The sequence below is a fragment of the Penicillium samsonianum genome, assembly GCF_028829775.1.
Source record: "Penicillium samsonianum strain IBT 33392 chromosome Unknown utg000006l_segment0_segment0, whole genome shotgun sequence".
NCBI lineage: Eukaryota > Fungi > Ascomycota > Eurotiomycetes > Eurotiales > Aspergillaceae > Penicillium > Penicillium samsonianum.
This window is the reverse complement of record NW_026643264.1, coordinates 767,131-783,473: the sequence shown is the minus strand read 5'-3', so window position 1 is coordinate 783,473 and position 16,343 is coordinate 767,131. Positions and strand designations below refer to the sequence as shown.

The window sequence follows — 16,343 nt, the reverse complement described above, 5'->3', positions numbered from 1 at the left end:
CGGAAGGTTTACGATGAGTGACGTGCATAATATATAACTACCGCCGGCCTTACTAGCACTTGGCTTGGTATATAAACTGAATTTAATTGTTGATTTGAGTAAAATGTATACTGCATTTAAAAATAGAATATGTTTGGTGATATATAAACCTCGCTGTCGCTATTATACTATTGTAAGTGTGTTGGGTGGATATAAATGTATGCACATGTATCTACTTAGTTCTTAACTTAGTTATTATATTTGTCCTTCATTCCCGACAAAGCCGTTCCTAGTATGATACTGGATACTCAACCAGGAGTTGTCTCGAGCACGCCTCCGGGTGTTCTCCACATAGTTTTCGGCGAGATTACCGCTTCCATCCCCTCCTTTCCTGCCATGTCCCTGTGGGTAGAATCGCAAACTGCCCGGTGTATACCTGAATCGGCATCTAATCCTTCTACACCTGCAACTCAAATTACTAAATATGCATATAATCAACGTGAACGATGCCGGCATAAGCGACCAGCTATTAAATACGTACTTGGTGAATCCTCTCGGTATTAACTAAGACAAGAGAGAGCCCCTTCTCCATAGCTGTTAATGCATTGCACTATACACTACTTATAATGGGAGAATTAATTTGTCCCACATCACCAGATGTAGCTAGTGAAAGTCTATCAATAATTTAGTAGCATAATTATCACTTTCCTATTCTCAACTACTACATAACTTCAATCGAGCATTACTTATTCAGTCCTATGCTATGGAATTCAACGTGTTTAAGAATTCGCTACTATTGGGCAACGTCCTTGCCTCTAGGGCATTTGGTCCGCCGCATGCTAGGGGCAGCCTCGGTCGAAGGATATCTTGGAGACGAAAACTACAAATTTTTGAAGAAAACTAATAAACATCCCACCTGGAGCTATCATACAGTACATGTAAGTCAGATGTGATAACACGTGAGCACACGTGCTCACGCTAGCGAGTTAGCGTCAGGATGATACAGCCTGATACAAAGTATAAATACTGCTGGTAAGCCCTCCCCAAGACATGGGGAATATTAATATAATATTTTGTTTTTATATAAACAAATGAACATCTAGAATGGATAACATTTCTTCCGGGCGAGGTAACTCTTTTGAGTTCCTCCTGTTTGGAGGATTTTTTGCCGACATCGACCGTTGTCGAACAATTATGAAAGAGAAGCAAGTGCTTGCTTCTGGTAGTCACGTTCTGAATGTGTTACTTGGTCAAACGTCCCTGTTTTCAGGGCCGTACATTCAATTCTTTGCCTCAAAGGCAACCCTAGGGAAGGATGGGTTGTTTGATTGGCACGGGTTTCTCCATGCTGAAGGGTATTCATTGTTAAATGAGTCTTTATCTTCCAGTGGACAGGTTAGTGCGAGGCACTTTACCTTTGTGGTTTGGCACTGATATTTTCAGTGCTTTCTTTATGAACATAAGAAGAACACCGTGAAGGTGCAGTTCAATGTTATCCATGGGGAACTCATGGAGTCCATGATGTCGACCTTTTGGTCGACTCATTTAATGAATTTCGCGACATGGGAGAGTATCTACGGTTTGTTTCCTTTCAGCACGATTGTGCGAAAGCATATTTGTGTCTTGTCTTCTGACAAGATTATCGGACTCAATGAGTATGACGAATTTGTTAAGCTTGGGTTCAAGCGAGAGTCTCTTATTTCTCTTTGGCAGAAAGAGCGAAGTGTTGGCGATGAGTGGACTCGTCGTTCTATGTTTTCGGATGTGCGGTTTGAGCCGCAGCCGGAGTTTATCCGGGCTCGTTTTCGAATCGGAAATGAAGGAATTCAATTTCTTTCTACGGTTGAGTTGACCGATGTCTAACTATAAAGTGGTTAGATCTTTCTCAAATTATACTACCAGATAGCTATGACTTCCACTTACTCCTTATAGAAATCTTATCTTACTATAAATAATATTTTAAGTGGTATTCATTTATTTGCTAACTCGAGTTGCGGCTGCTAAGCTGCGGTCGCAGGATAAGTCCTGAGCCCGTTACCAAAATATTTTCCAGATTTCAATCGCGCACATCTCCATCAATATAACGTATACTGAGAGAGCGGTTCACGATTGAAAATAGGCAGATGTTTTGGTGAGGACATGGAATTGGAGATGCGACCGCAGTCAATCACCTACAACATCAACATTGTAGAGAACAAGTTGATCGGTTCAAAGGTCCAAACGGATGGATACAAGGCTGAAATGAAACCCAGAGGAGCTAAATTTCGCACGATGATCCCACAGGCTTGTGATAACACCATTTCCCGGCCTGATTGCGGTCCACAGATCTTAGGATCTCGGGGAGTACCATACAATCAGTTCTTCCTGTATTTCTTCCTCTCTTGGAAATTAATATTAGCCCAGTGCCATCCACTGTGCTATATTTGAATCATTCCCGAGGTGTTACGTCGTTTTCTGTTATATCTCCTTGCCGCAAGTCAGATTGCAGTGTGGACGCGTCCGCGTTAGATGCTGTTCGGGGTGGTACGCAGGACATACTCTCGTCCCTTCACAGGCCATTCTTTCATTGGTTTTTTGAGTTCCACAAATGGGTTTCTCGTCACTAGCGCGACAGACTTCGAATCCACATTTCATGGGATATACCCTAGAGTGAGGTACGGTCGCACCCTATTAAAAATAATTTCAAATTTTTAATCGGCCACCACACCTTTATAGGTGAATCAAAATTTGAGGACCATAATCTCCGAGACGTAACTTAGAACTGTACAAACTTCAAGGTCGATCCTCGTACGAAAAGTAATTCCAGTCTACTAGACTGCGCCCACCCCCATGGGATAGAAGGCGTTCGCCACATTTACAGCCGCGAACCAGAGCATTACCAACGTGCGGGCTATGCAAAAAAAGGGCCATAGGAGAGATGCATGTCCATATAGATGATGATTCTAGTTTATTTAATTTAGTGGCGTTTTGGTTGAGATATGTGCATTTAAATTCAATGGGTTGGGTGGGGTGAGCAGCTCGCCCGGGTAATACGTTCTCTCCTTATCGTACTCCATATGAATAATTTGAAAGCCTTGGGGTATGTACGCTAATTTACTGCGAAGACCGCTATCCTGTAATAATTCTCAATATAGGTAGGTTACCCTAAGCTGTATTCTATCGCACATATTATGTGTTCCAAATACCAGTCTCCACGCTTGGTTTCACTAACAAATTCACTACTGTAGGTTGTGTGAGAAACCAGGACAAAAAAACACGGCTGGACCATTTCTAACTGTGACTGAGATGATGATTTACGCAATTCATGGATCAGCTTTTTGGCCACGTAGTGGTTCGCACTCCCATCGCTGTGAGCTAATCAGACCAGTCCAAAACCTTATACCTGCCAGATATATGGCCGGGAATAGAGTTAGTCCACTTCATGCTATAGGAATCGTACACAGTCTTCCCTATCCTAGAAATATTCCCCATGTAGAGATCTTAGAATTTCCTATAGGCTACGGGGGCATGAATACCATCCATCCTAGCCAATTTTCCGTCGAGGATCAGCGCGAGGCTGCTTTTCGGATTAACATCTTTGGCCACAGCCAGGGCGCTTTTGATACCTTCTAGTGAAGATTGTTCTAATAAAACTTCCACAATACTCATTTCCTCCATCTGCACCGCCAACATAAGGGGCGTCATGTGCTTTTTATTCCACCGGTGCGCCAGCTCTGGTTTAGCTCCCATTTTAAGAAGGTTTTGGACGGTTTGTCGATCCCCCGTTTGCACAGCATAAAAGAGTGCCGTTACTCCATTCTCATCGCAATCGTTCAAGTATAGTTTTTTCTTGATAAGAAAGTCTGCAAAATCGATACCCGGTCCTTCAACGGGTGTAGGGCTACTTGGCAAGGACCGGGTATGCCTTTCCTTCAACGCCCATAAAATCGGCGAGGAACCGCCTCCACCTTTTTCGATCAACAACTCAACAATTGGAAATTTGTTATGCCTGAAAGCGGTCAACAATGGTGTTTCATTCTTATCATCTCTGCCATGCACTAGGCTCCTGAGATAATCGACATCGAGTATCGTCGTGACCAAACTGCTCCAACCTCTCCTTACAGCTTCATGAAGGGTATTTCGACCATCTGGTCCCCGCCAAATGAGATAAAAGTCGTAAGAGATTCCTAGGTCGAATATGGCACTTTTCTGATCGTCGGCCATAGTGACACTATAACTTTTGGTTCGTGGCATTCTGTTTTGGGGGTGGGTGGAATGATTTGCGGTGAAGATGCTGCCGTTCTTATAACTGAATGATGTGCTACTAATGCCAGCCGACAGGCTTTAGTTTAATTTTAGACTCTGTCGGTTACGGGATTGGGGGACCCACCACTGGACCTGACTAAATATGGATACTAACCGACCCTTAGTTACATTTTTACCAAAATTACAGACCCTCGCAACCGCCAGGGTTTAGATCTTAGGGGCGTCTGCTTGCTAGGGAAAATAACACCGTCATTTATCTGCTGGGCGAGTTAATTAAGGTTAATTTTTGGATTTTGTTTACTTTTTATAATGTAGCCTACACTTCTAACAGTTCTTTTCTCAACAAACATACCGATTTAGGCTCAACGACCAATGCTGACCTACTAAAGCTGTTTCTCTTTTCTACTTTCCCTTTTGTCTCTTATCGTATATGAAGTTTGATTCTACGGCCGCAGTTAGCCTGCTCCTCACGGTCGGCACCTCTGCGCGGTCAATCATCCACAGTGGTCAAGGCTTTGGAACCTACTACTACGATATCGACCAAATCGATAGCTGCGGTACTACGTTCGAGTACCAAAACCAAGGGGGAGTAATGTGCAGCTCTGCGACCCTGCTCTCACTTGACCAGATGGACACCAACTATGTAGTTGCCATGAACAACACCCAGCTAGGCACCGACCCATCTATGTACTGCGGTAAGAGAGTTGTTGTCTCCGTCAATGGACAGCAGTCTGACTTGCAGCTCTTCATTGGAGACGGCTGCCAGCGCTGTGGCCTCGGCTCTTCTATCAGCGATATATGGAATGCAGAGGGTGCTCCGGGCCTTGATTTCAGTTATACCGTCCTAGACAAGTTGTCTGGTGGCAATGCCTGTAACGCTGGCCACGTCGCCATCTCATGGAAAATCCTTGACGAAACAATATATGACTTTGACGGTAGCTTTTCAGGCTTTGTCTCGTTATCCGAGCCAAAGCCTTCCTATACTGCTGCTGGTGAGCCATTAATTCAGTGTCCAGCTCAGTCCGAGACCCCAACAACTATGACCGTCGGCACATCATCTACTCAAGCTAATGTGTACTCCACAGCATGCTCAGAGAACGCATGGCAATGCAACGGTGCTGTTCTTGAGCAGTGCATCGGATCTATCTGGACCCCTCGTAGTACATGTACCTCTGGTTCCGATTGTCAGGGCGGTTCTAATCCCTACTGCATCTGAAAAACGTCTATCTCTACACGCTTGATAAAGATTTGACTCGGACCGGTTAAGCACCTTCTGCTTGCCTCTTTCTCTCTGTCAGAAGCTACCTAGTCCATCAATGCAACTGGAGTCGGTCTTTTTTTATCGTTAGTAGCTGATATTTTATCTTAATTTTGGAAGGTAGCGTCAGCCTTTAGTATTAGGCAGGCCCTCGTATCCAAAGGCTGGCTTAAGAAGTCTGCATGGCTAGTGCTGAAGAGCAGACCGCCGAATTACGAGAAAATTATCTTCTGGCCATGGCATCGAGTATCTGCTGAACGGCCGGCCAGCCCTAAGTTGAGGTCAACCAGCCAGGGCGGCCTTATAGTTCATTGTCATTTAAAAATAAATAATGACTGACATCTTTGGGATTTTTAAGATAGATGTTGATAAGAGACATTAAATCTATGTCACTATATATCCTATGAAGGTAAAAAGGAGATACAGTAAAATACAATCAAGAACTAATCTTGGCACCGCCTACCACCACATACCCGGTGTTGGTGGGCCCCACCGGATCCCATATTCTCACCGGATCCCAGATTTTCAATTCAAAATGCATTCAACACACTATTTACAAATAACCACCATTTGGTGTAGGCTTAATTCGAAATTCTGGGATAGTGATAGTTTTATACCACTCTGCTAGATGGTTACTACCCTTGGGTAGGAACCATGGTAGCATAACCCAACCATCGGCAGCAATATATTCAATGCCGGTAATAGACTCATTTTGACTACCGGTAGGGTACTACCCTCTTCCAGACCATGCTACAGAAACGCCAGCGTGGAACCGAGCCATCAAATAGGCGAAAACCGCGCATTGGAAAGAGTTTCTGGACGCGGCTGGTGAAGGACACATCTGGAAGGCAGCCACATACATGGAACCCCGGGACTCATTCGCAATTATCCCGATTCTTAAGACCGGCTCGAGGGAATTGACCGACAACGAAGACAAGGCTAAAGCGTTCATGGACAATTTTTTCCCCACTATGGCGGACTCCCAGGAGAAATCTTTACCCCCATCGCTGCCTGAAATCCCGTGGCAACCGATCATCGAACTGGAAATCTGCCGACCCCTAAAGGCCGCCAAGGGAACTACAGCACCAGGCGAGGACGGCTTCCCGACGCTTGTGTGGAAGCACTTATGGAAATACCTTGCGAAACCTATTACTCAGATCTTTACCTCCTCTATCACTCTAGGCTACCACCCGAAACAATGGAGACGCGCTAAAATCGTGGTGCTACGGAAACCGGGGAAGCCCGATTACTCGGTCCCCCGGGGCCTATCGCCAGATCTCATTACTCAACACGCTAGGTAAGCTGCTGGAAGCAGTGATAGCCCGGCGACTATCCTATTTTGCCGAAACTCACGGACTACTACCAGACACCCAGTTTGGGGGCCGGCCGGGGCGGACGACAAAGCAGGCCCTCCTAGTACTGGCTACCGCGATAGACCGGGCATGGTATAAGCAAAAGGTCGTCATACTCGTAGCTTTTGATCTGAAAGGTGCATTCAACGGGGTCAACAAAAAGAGCCTAGATACCCTCCTGCGCTCCAAGAGGATACCAGCGGTGGCCAGAAGGTGGATCGTTAGCTTCATGAGCGACCGATTCGCTAGCATCGGATTCGATGACTTTGAGACAGACATAACCCCGCTGGAGAATGCTGGACTAGTGCAAGGGTCACCCCTCTCCCCTGTCTTATTCGCGTTTTTCAACTCTGATCTCGTGGACCAACCCGTCGACTTTCACGGTGGTACGGCGGCCTACATCGGCGATTACTTCCGCTGGCGGGCTGGCCGGACGGCAGAAGAATACCTAGAGAAAATCCAGACCGAAGACATCCCTCGTATTGAGGCATGGGCCCGGAGAACTGGGTCCTGCTTCGCTACAGAGAAAGCCGAACTCATCTACCTCACTAGGAAGAAACGCGAGCAAGTGATATGAGGTTCCATGTGGCATTCTATGCGACTAAGTTGAAGTAGGCTGTACATCAGAACATACGCCTGTGATTGCGGCAGTGAGCGATAAGCAAAGCCAAGTACTCGGAAGACGGCTCTTTGCGGGTGGTCTGTCTCGATTGTAAAAGGAAGCGATGCGCGCCGCTTCCAGAGTCTGCATTGCTGCAAGATAATAATATAACGGCTCCTATTCAGTCAGCCTCAGCATATCCTTTTTGTTTGGGCCGGAGAATAAGAAAGTAAACAGTAATTCGGATGTTTTTGATCTGGCTATATCTGCTGTAACGTATGCGCGGAACATCATTTCTCCTACGAGCTCGTCTATAGCTCATATTAGAGAATACTTCATTTTCGAAAGTGAGAAGAGTAGAAAACTCACGGACTGGAGCATCTTGATTACTTGGACTCTGGGGAGCTACCATAGCGATGTATCCTAAGTAGGCAATAAAATTGCATGAGTATTGACTGGGATATCGGAGCTAGAAGATGCTGCGTGGGCCTTCTAAGCCAAGGACGAGCAATTAATATATGCAGAATGGCGTCAAATATCCCTCACTTGGGAATATACGTCGGAGCGTAGTAGACGGCGAGAAAAATATTTTATCAATGGCTACTTTAATCCAATTCGCACCAAACAATTCAAACCTCATGCAGAATATGTACCAGTAACACTTTGAAGGCCCACCGCATTTCACAAATGCTTCGCGTCCTTTAGTTAGAGAAATGAGACTTGCTTTCGTCGGCTCGTAAAGGGCGCCAAGTATTGACGGCTACAGATGATCTATCAACGTGGTGCTACAGAATGCAGATTTATCCCAATGTTCGAGATTAAGAAAAGCCCACCAGAACAAGCGGTGAAGTGGTGAATATGTGGACCAACCTAACTGCTCGTTCTTTGACGTCTTTCAGTTCGTATCGAGTTGTCCTCAAGTTCGAGCCAGCTCACCTGACGATCATAATTATTCGATTAGAGTTTCCTAAGGGGAAATTAGGAAAGCCGTGATTAAATCGCTAGGCCAATTACAACTTCGTGGCTTTTTTGGCGAAGCGACACCCGCTGTCGTTGAGAAAATCTCAATGTTGCACAAATGTCAAATGCGATAGAACATGGGTTTGAAAAGAGATCTGGATACCTCATAGCTGATTGTAGTGCAATATATTTTCCGATAACTAATTAAGTACGTTTGCCCTTTCTTTAGTTCTAGATTTTGTTAATGGAAAAGTGGCGGTGAAAGATGATGAGCGAGCAAACATATCTATGCATGGTACTAGCGCATTTTGAACTGACATCGAGCCAAGCGCTTTTTCAAATTTCTTATTTGGTTTTTCCCTAGCTCACGAAAGCAATGCATGTGGGCATGATTTAGCCAAACAGACCTTGCTCTTGTTCCGTATAAAATCTGACAGTCCCACCGTACGTTGACTCTTCAGTCTCCATCCCCGATCCTATCAATGAACATGGAAGTCACACTTCCTGACCAGGATGAGGATGACGAGGGGTGGGTTTCAAATCTTGCTTTCGATTTCCGGACCGATCCAACCCTTCGCTTTGTCCAAATTGAAACGACTGACCTTTCAATGAATCTCGAAGCAGAAGGAGGTGCCGCATTTCCTACAGACACAACATCTGAAGCCGTTCAGCAGGCGAACAACAATTTCGACTTGATGAATACTGCGTTCTTGGATCACTTGCTACCCACTGAGAACTATACCGAAGATTGGTCTCTGTAGAGTGCCGCATCGGATTTGCTTCTTAGTGAAAGCAATATATTTCAAGATCATACGCAGAGTGTGGCAACTACCGGGGATGAAAACCCAGAGGAGCCTCAAGAACGTGGCTCAGAATCGTTGGCTACAACATCTCAATGTATGGTCAAGTTTGAAGAAGCAGAAATGCCTTCACTAGACCATATCACGGATACGTCTGATGGGTTGTATCGTTGTATATATCAGAGATGCGAATCGAAGAAGGTGTGGGATCAGAAACAGGGTTTGAGGTATTCACACCAGTCTAGAATGACCTTGGTGCGGTAGCTGATCTCTAGCAGAAAACATATTCGGCAACATTTCAAGCCTGTGAAATGTCCAAAAAGTCCTTGTTTACATCGCACAGCAGAACAAACGGATATGCGTCGGCATGTCATAGCATACCATAAGCCGTGGGCCGAAAAACATTTGGCTTTGATTGAACAATTCACTTGTGCCCAATGTGTTTCTTCCTTCACGCGAAAAGACAATCTTACAAGGCATGCAAAGAAGATGGGACATATGCAAGCACGGCAATGAAGAATGGAATATACGATTTGACTTCTTCTCATTTAAACTCTTAAACATATCATTCGTAGTTAGGTCCCGGTCCGCTGGAACCTGAGAAATTGTATAGTATTGGCACTCTATACAACATAATCGGTATCGGTAGTTCTAAAATTATCTAGTTATAGATTGAAATTCCCCCACTCTCTAGGTCACGTTCCTCGTCAGCACATTCCAATGTCTCAATGACAATTGATCCTCCAACTGACGCGTTTCTTGCTTTTTCAATCTTCTCGTCAAAGGAGACGACTTTGCATGCAATAAATGGACTTCTAGTCGAAAAAAGACTGGGGTTGGGATATCGCTGAAGAATTGGAACTCTGTAATTCCTGTCACTGAGTCAGGATGTCTACGACCAACCACGGACTGTCCAAGTGCTTGATTAATGACAAGTGAACGAAGTTTTTAGATCATTTTGTTCAGTATTCAGTTGCAATTTCCCTGCAAGATTATATTTTGAGAAATTATGTACCAGAGGTGGCCCCCAATTTGTCCACACATTCTGATGTGATTAAGGTACGTGGTACTGAAAATACATTTCACAACACACAAACAAGCTGATTTGCTGCAAGAAACATAGCGGTCATTTTCTGCAAACATCATACGATTACAGTAAAAGTACTCGAGGATCTGAACCTCCGCACCGACCCACGGCTTTATACTCTGATATTCCTTCAAAAAAATTACTGAAACATGCCTTTTACAGTGTTGAAATGGGAAAGTCCACATTCTTTCGACGTTGAGCCTCTCGTTGGAATCTTTCGGTAACATGCGGTTGAGAATACCATGAAGGTAAAATGGTATGTCCGTCATGTTCTGGACCAGGTAAAGGTGCTGTGTAGTTGACTGCGCAAACATCAAAGGCTTGGAGTATATGGTCCACATCTATGGTGGCTTCAAAAAGCTCTTCAGATGCCTTGATGCGCTGAGCTAGTCGTCCAAGAAAATGCCTTACACTAGTAAAAGTTCCGAGTCCTCTTTCTATGTCTGACAAGTTTTTTTGTTTTGCGAAACAGACTTCCAGCTGCGAAACAAACTCTGAATGCTGGTTTTCATAGGCAAATGAACTAAGTGTGAGATTGTCAGCATGGCATAAAAGCAACTTCAACCACTCGCCGGGTCTTTCGGCTATGTGAGATAAGAAACGACATGACAAGCAAACAACACATGGCTGAGTTTAGATACCTTCAGTTGAATTCGAATGTAAAAGGATATGGAGACAAGTCTCAACGGCTGTCGATAGGCATCTGACAATGCGCCTCCTTGCAAAGTCAACACACAGTTTAACAAAGAATTTCTTTTTTGGAGGTAATTCCATTTCTGAGTACTTATGGATATTGCGACGGGATTCGAGGGCATTGGGGGAAGTCGGTAATTTCAGCTGTTTCTCTTTTTTTTTATAGCAACCCAAAATCTGTAGCCAGTGTCGGTTTCTTCGAGCCCGATAGCGGTGGAAGTATCCCCTCCTTTTTCAAAGTCACAGATAATGGAGAGGTTCCCCAAGAACCGCCGACGAGTCAATTGGGCCCTATCTTGATCATGCGGTCTCGGTTTGTGATCCCCGGGGCTCTTTCCAAGCAAATGTAAAAGTACCAAAGGCTCGTAAAACCTACTTATAAGCCTATGATAACGACCAAGCCTTGGACAGCCGATTGCTTTGGGCTCAACATCGAATCTGAACGGGATAGTGCTGGATTGAGTGGTTTTAGCATCGTGATAAGATATTGAAAGAGAGTTATTTGGCAATAGCTCAAGTTGCTCGTGATTTGGCATATGTGATGCGGTCGGCGGGAGGCCGTCAATGATTAGGAGGGAAGAGGGGTTTTTCTTTTAATATAGCTAACGTACGATTCAAGGTCTGGGTAACTGTATTTGTAATCATATACTTGTGTCATTGAACGCTTAAACAACAATCAGGCAATAGATTGTTGTGCTTCCTAGAATATAGACGTTTGCTCTAAATTTGAGTCAACACAACCGAAGTTTGAATTCTTTCGCTAACGACCATGCTGGGGGGGGGCAGTCCTTGAGATTACATTCAATGGAAGATCCAGTTGGTGCCCAAACGACAGATACCAAGTGTTTTCTCGAGGGTTATATAATCAAGGTAATCATTTCAGAGATAGAGTTTTATCTATAGGGCATCACGGGATCTCTACTGCCACCTCTTGACAGCAAGCTTCGAAGCCGTTGTCGTCCATCGCTGCCTCATAAAGTACTGTCGCCTGACGGAATACAGTTTACGAATATTGCAGAGGGCTGCTAAATAACTCCTTCAACAGGCAGCTATCGTGTTCCGTGATAGGTGGGTTAGGGACCCGTCCCCAAAACAGTAAGCCGCTGTCTTGTGAAGCTAACGGTTTGTCGGCGTCGAAGACCAGCACTGTCTCCAGTGGGTTGGAGCTAGTGGCGATGAATAGGTCTACCTGCTGTTCAACGAGCCTGATGTTAAATTCTTCTGTATGCCTCTGCAAATCATGAAGGAGAGGGATGAGGTTGCGCATGGATGCCTGGCGTGGCGACAATGTTGTGAAAAGAATATCATACGATCTGCAAAGGCAACGCAGACTCTCTTTTTCGGCTTGCTGCCATTTAGCCAAATGGGTAACCGAGGCACTTGGACGGCTTCGCTTCACATCATTTAGTCGATAGTCCGCGATGACCTCAGCTGGGACATCCAGATACAATATGTGGGTATACAGACCCTGCCACTAAGTATTTACCCACCCGCATTTTCACTCCACCATGAAATATATATCTTTATATATCACTACGTAGCAGCACCATTTTTCAAGGTATTCACATTTAAAAAATAGGTTTAAACCCTATGAATCTCTCGCTTAAAAAGAAGATTTAATATTTTGCATAGTATCCCTTAGCACTCTGTACCGCCTTACATCTTCTCTCCATACTCAAAACCAACCTATTTATTTTATCCTGCGGTATTGCGTCCTAAGCATGCCGTATACATCTTTTAAAAACATTCCCATATGTATCAACTCCGGATATAATTCAAAAAGCTTTAGCTTCAACCACCGCCAAACAGGTTCAATAGGGTTTAAATCAGGGGAGTGCGCAGGCCAGCTCTCGACGTATACCCCATGGGTTTCAAACCACTCCTCTATAAGGTTCGTTGAACGGAACACTCATCCGAGAAGATCTAACTTTGAACTCCATTTCCGGACCAATTTCGAAGCTAACGCCGTGCATAGTCATATCTCTTCCGAGCTGAAACCCTTCCAATTGGGATTTTCTGTTTCGACCGGTATTTAAAAAGGCGGAAGTCCTTTAAAACTTGGGTGATTAGCGACCTGGAGGGATTACCAGGTGTGACCACTTAGCTGTTTATAGGTATAAAAGGGATGCCTGCGAGCTTGGAGATAAATATAATGGCGAGTTTGATCACTGAACACCCTTGGACGACCGCTCCGAGGGAGGGATTCGAGAGTGTTATGCTGTTTGAAGCGCTGCATTGTATTGAATATCGTTTTGCGGCTGCACCTAAAATCAATTGCTAGCTTTGACTGTGTGACACCAGCTTGATAAGCATATAGAATAGCTAAGCGCTGCTTAGCTGAAAGCTCACCTTTTTCTCTACGCAATGAGCTATTTTCTATGCTAGGGGGAGGCATGATAATATGACAAGCAGAGTATCTGAAAACCAAAGAATAGCGCACAAAGAACACGTATGATCTTGAAATAGCCACATAGCTTGTATCCCAGGTGTGTATGGCTTCGGTACTAATGAGGGAGGCTGGAGCTATGTTGTGCTGGGGTTGACAAAGAATATCATCAATCTGTTAAATGAGGTCAACGCCATACAGAGGTCGCGCTGGGTCATTTCACAACCTCGCGATACAATATATGGGCGGCGTTTACCGTGACATTTTATTTACAAGGCCCGTCAGCCGTACCCTGTCACCGGGCTAGAGAAATTCGAAAAAAATAGCAAGAATATAGTTATAAATAGCATATCCCTCATGATGAAACGAGGCGGGCAACAGACAATAAGGTGAATTGACTCTGCGAGGCGGCAGATCTACAAAACGGTCCCTTCAAACTAATGTACTCAACCAGAGAGAGAAAGGAAACGGAGGGCCAGCAAACCAGGGACTGGCGCCTGCTATCAGCCTGGCAGTCCAATCATCTCGGACAACTCTTCCTATTGTCCTTCTTCTAGGGGGGTTGCTCTATAGGAAATGCATAAATTTTCCCTCCAGCGCAGCTCCTAATGCTTCTTTGCATCCTTCCCAATGCTGATGCATCTTATTCGTCACAATCTCTACCAGATGTTGCCATACTTAGAGAAATACTCGACGACAGAGTTTACCACCTGCGAACCACGCAAGACCGGTATTCAGATTGCATATATCCGACTTCATCCAGAACCTAAGCGAGTAAATGGAGCAATCGAATCTGTGGCTTGTCGATTATACATGTGAAAGTATGCTTGATGATTCATGGAAGAAGACCCATCCCAGGCTTAAGGCTTAGGACCATATAGTCAATTGTTCGGTAAACGGCAGGAAAGAAATGTCTACTGGGCCACTTTTCTACAATACATATATCTCCATCCAGCTCTATTACCAGCTTAGCTTTGATCCTGAAGGAAGAGCAAGTAGTCGATTAGCTACCATCATTTACACCGGTATTCGGCATATTTAACCACGGGGACATTAGAATGTACCTAGAGTATTGACTCTCGGGGGTTCTGGTTAGAGCCCGGACCAGCATTTGCCCTTGTCTTGGGATTGAACCCTCTAGATCGCGAAGGTACCTTAATATAGAGAGAAGGAGGTAGTTAATGAACTGCGTAGTATAGCTTGAGACATGACTCAAGGCGAGTTGTGATTTAGTGATTTTCTAGCACGCTACATAGTATCGGTATTCTAGCGAAGTTGGGGACAGCCAAACAATATTCGATGTTTACTATTTGGCTGCCCTGGCGTGTCAGGTGTAATTTCCGGCGCGGTGAGGTTGTTGCCACTCCAGAGAACTGGAAACAAAGATCATCGAATGGATGAGCAATTCCAGTACCTAGCATAATTTAGCACCCATTTTTCCATTTTTGTTGTCGCTTATTGTACTCGCAACTCAGTCGTTTATCTTAGAGTCTCTTAATATAGTGCCTGCACCACGATCTCTATATTCTTGGGAATACTTTCAATGTGTGCATGGATCAGCAGCAGCTCCACGACACTCTTAATGAATTGTATTTGCCAAACACATATTTTTCGCTACCAGTAGATACACGTAGAAAAATAATGTACTCATAGCAATAAAAGGGGCCGATTCAAGCAGCTAAGTTTCCAGTGATTGTCTCTGCGGATTTTCTCAGAAAATTAGGATAGACATTTAGTATCTCCAAACTTGCTTCCCAGAGTAATCTCAATGTGTCCCCATATTGAATATTTAATCTCAAGAACTTGTTGTATTTGCGTTTAAACTTGAGTATGTGGTCTTTATAGTTTTTGTGTTTGGTGACATTTCCACGATTTATATCATGATGTACTGTGTTTTCCATCACACATCACCGCGGCATGATCCAAAGTATGGCAGTTCTGCTCGTCCGACATATCAACGGCTCCTTTTCAGCAAAGTCTTGATGACACTGAGCTTTCCGTATTGCACGAAAAATGCTAATGTAGCAATTTTTACTGTCGTCTAGGTGTCTCGATCTCAATATTATTTTCAAGCAACTGTTCAGCTATTTCTGCATGATGAATAATTGTAGCGACATAGAATACAGTCCATCTAGGCTAAGTAAAAATATTATTTGTGGTTTGCAACAATAATAGGTAACTAAGTGGAGCCGAGCCATCGGGCTGTTAAACTGACTCAGGCTTACTGCTTCTCTTAAAACATGAATTAAAAGCCGAAGTCGTTGTTGAAGCGAAGCGAGTGACTGGAGTATTCGTGAGCAAGAGAGTTGACGTGTTTTGGTCTGCCGGCAAGGCTTGGATCTGATATTATGGTACTGTACAAGCTAAAAAATCTGATATTTCGCATTCTGGACTAAGACACTGGGCGGCATTTGCAGCATTAAGAGGCGTCCACCGCGTCCTGTCAAGAGGACGTTTCGGGAAGCTAGACGCGATAACCACAGATACAGCCTCGCGGCGGGAGCCGAATTGGATACATCCAGGACATGTGCTTCAGAAAATCTGCTGGTTTCTATCGGCTTTGATCGACTCACTCTTTTGAAAGGGCGCTGTGCGACGGACGCTAAGCCATAAGATAAGCTATGAACTTATCAGGTCTCTGGGACTATAAATAACGTGAACCCTGGGTTCAGTACAATGTCTCTCGAAGGAGTGGTTTAGAAATATTCTGGACTTCACTCCAAGAGGCGCATGCTGTACAAATTGCATTGCAAGCCATACATGCAGGCTCCTATGCAAGTGTCCCAAAGATTACTTCATGCTCGATTTTGAAGTCTTCTTCAAGACTTCTTGTTTTCTTGGTAGATTCACAAGTTTTCAACAAGGGCTTTCCGAGTTTTGCGTAATGACTTGCCGCATGGCTATTCTGTTTCCGCATGGACCAGTCTGCCTCCCGCATCAGTGGTTTCCATCATGGACCTTGAGTCGTGTGTTGGCCGAGTA

General features: G+C 44.5%; 3 protein-coding genes across 3 annotated transcripts; all 3 read left to right on the top strand.

Moving 5' to 3' along the window:
• Positions 1 to 1,500: 1,500 nt before the first annotated feature.
• On the top strand, positions 1,501 to 1,842 carry N7471_010452 (uncharacterized protein; the record flags this gene model as incomplete). Its single annotated transcript, XM_057283171.1, has 1 exon — positions 1,501 to 1,842. One exon carries the CDS (start codon positions 1,501 to 1,503, stop codon positions 1,840 to 1,842), a length of 342 nt encoding a protein of 113 aa, XP_057132150.1.
• Positions 1,843 to 4,654: 2,812 nt separating this feature from the next.
• On the top strand, positions 4,655 to 5,440 carry N7471_010451 (uncharacterized protein; the record flags this gene model as incomplete). The annotated part of the gene is made up of 1 exon (XM_057283170.1): positions 4,655 to 5,440. The coding sequence occupies one exon, from the start codon at positions 4,655 to 4,657 to the stop codon at positions 5,438 to 5,440; it is 786 nt and encodes a 261-aa protein (XP_057132149.1).
• A 3,437-nt stretch (positions 5,441 to 8,877) lies between these two features.
• Positions 8,878 to 9,156, top strand: N7471_010450 (uncharacterized protein; the record flags this gene model as incomplete). The annotated part of the gene is made up of 1 exon (XM_057283169.1): positions 8,878 to 9,156. One exon carries the CDS (start codon positions 8,878 to 8,880, stop codon positions 9,154 to 9,156), a length of 279 nt encoding a protein of 92 aa, XP_057132148.1.
• Positions 9,157 to 16,343: the final 7,187 nt, after the last annotated feature.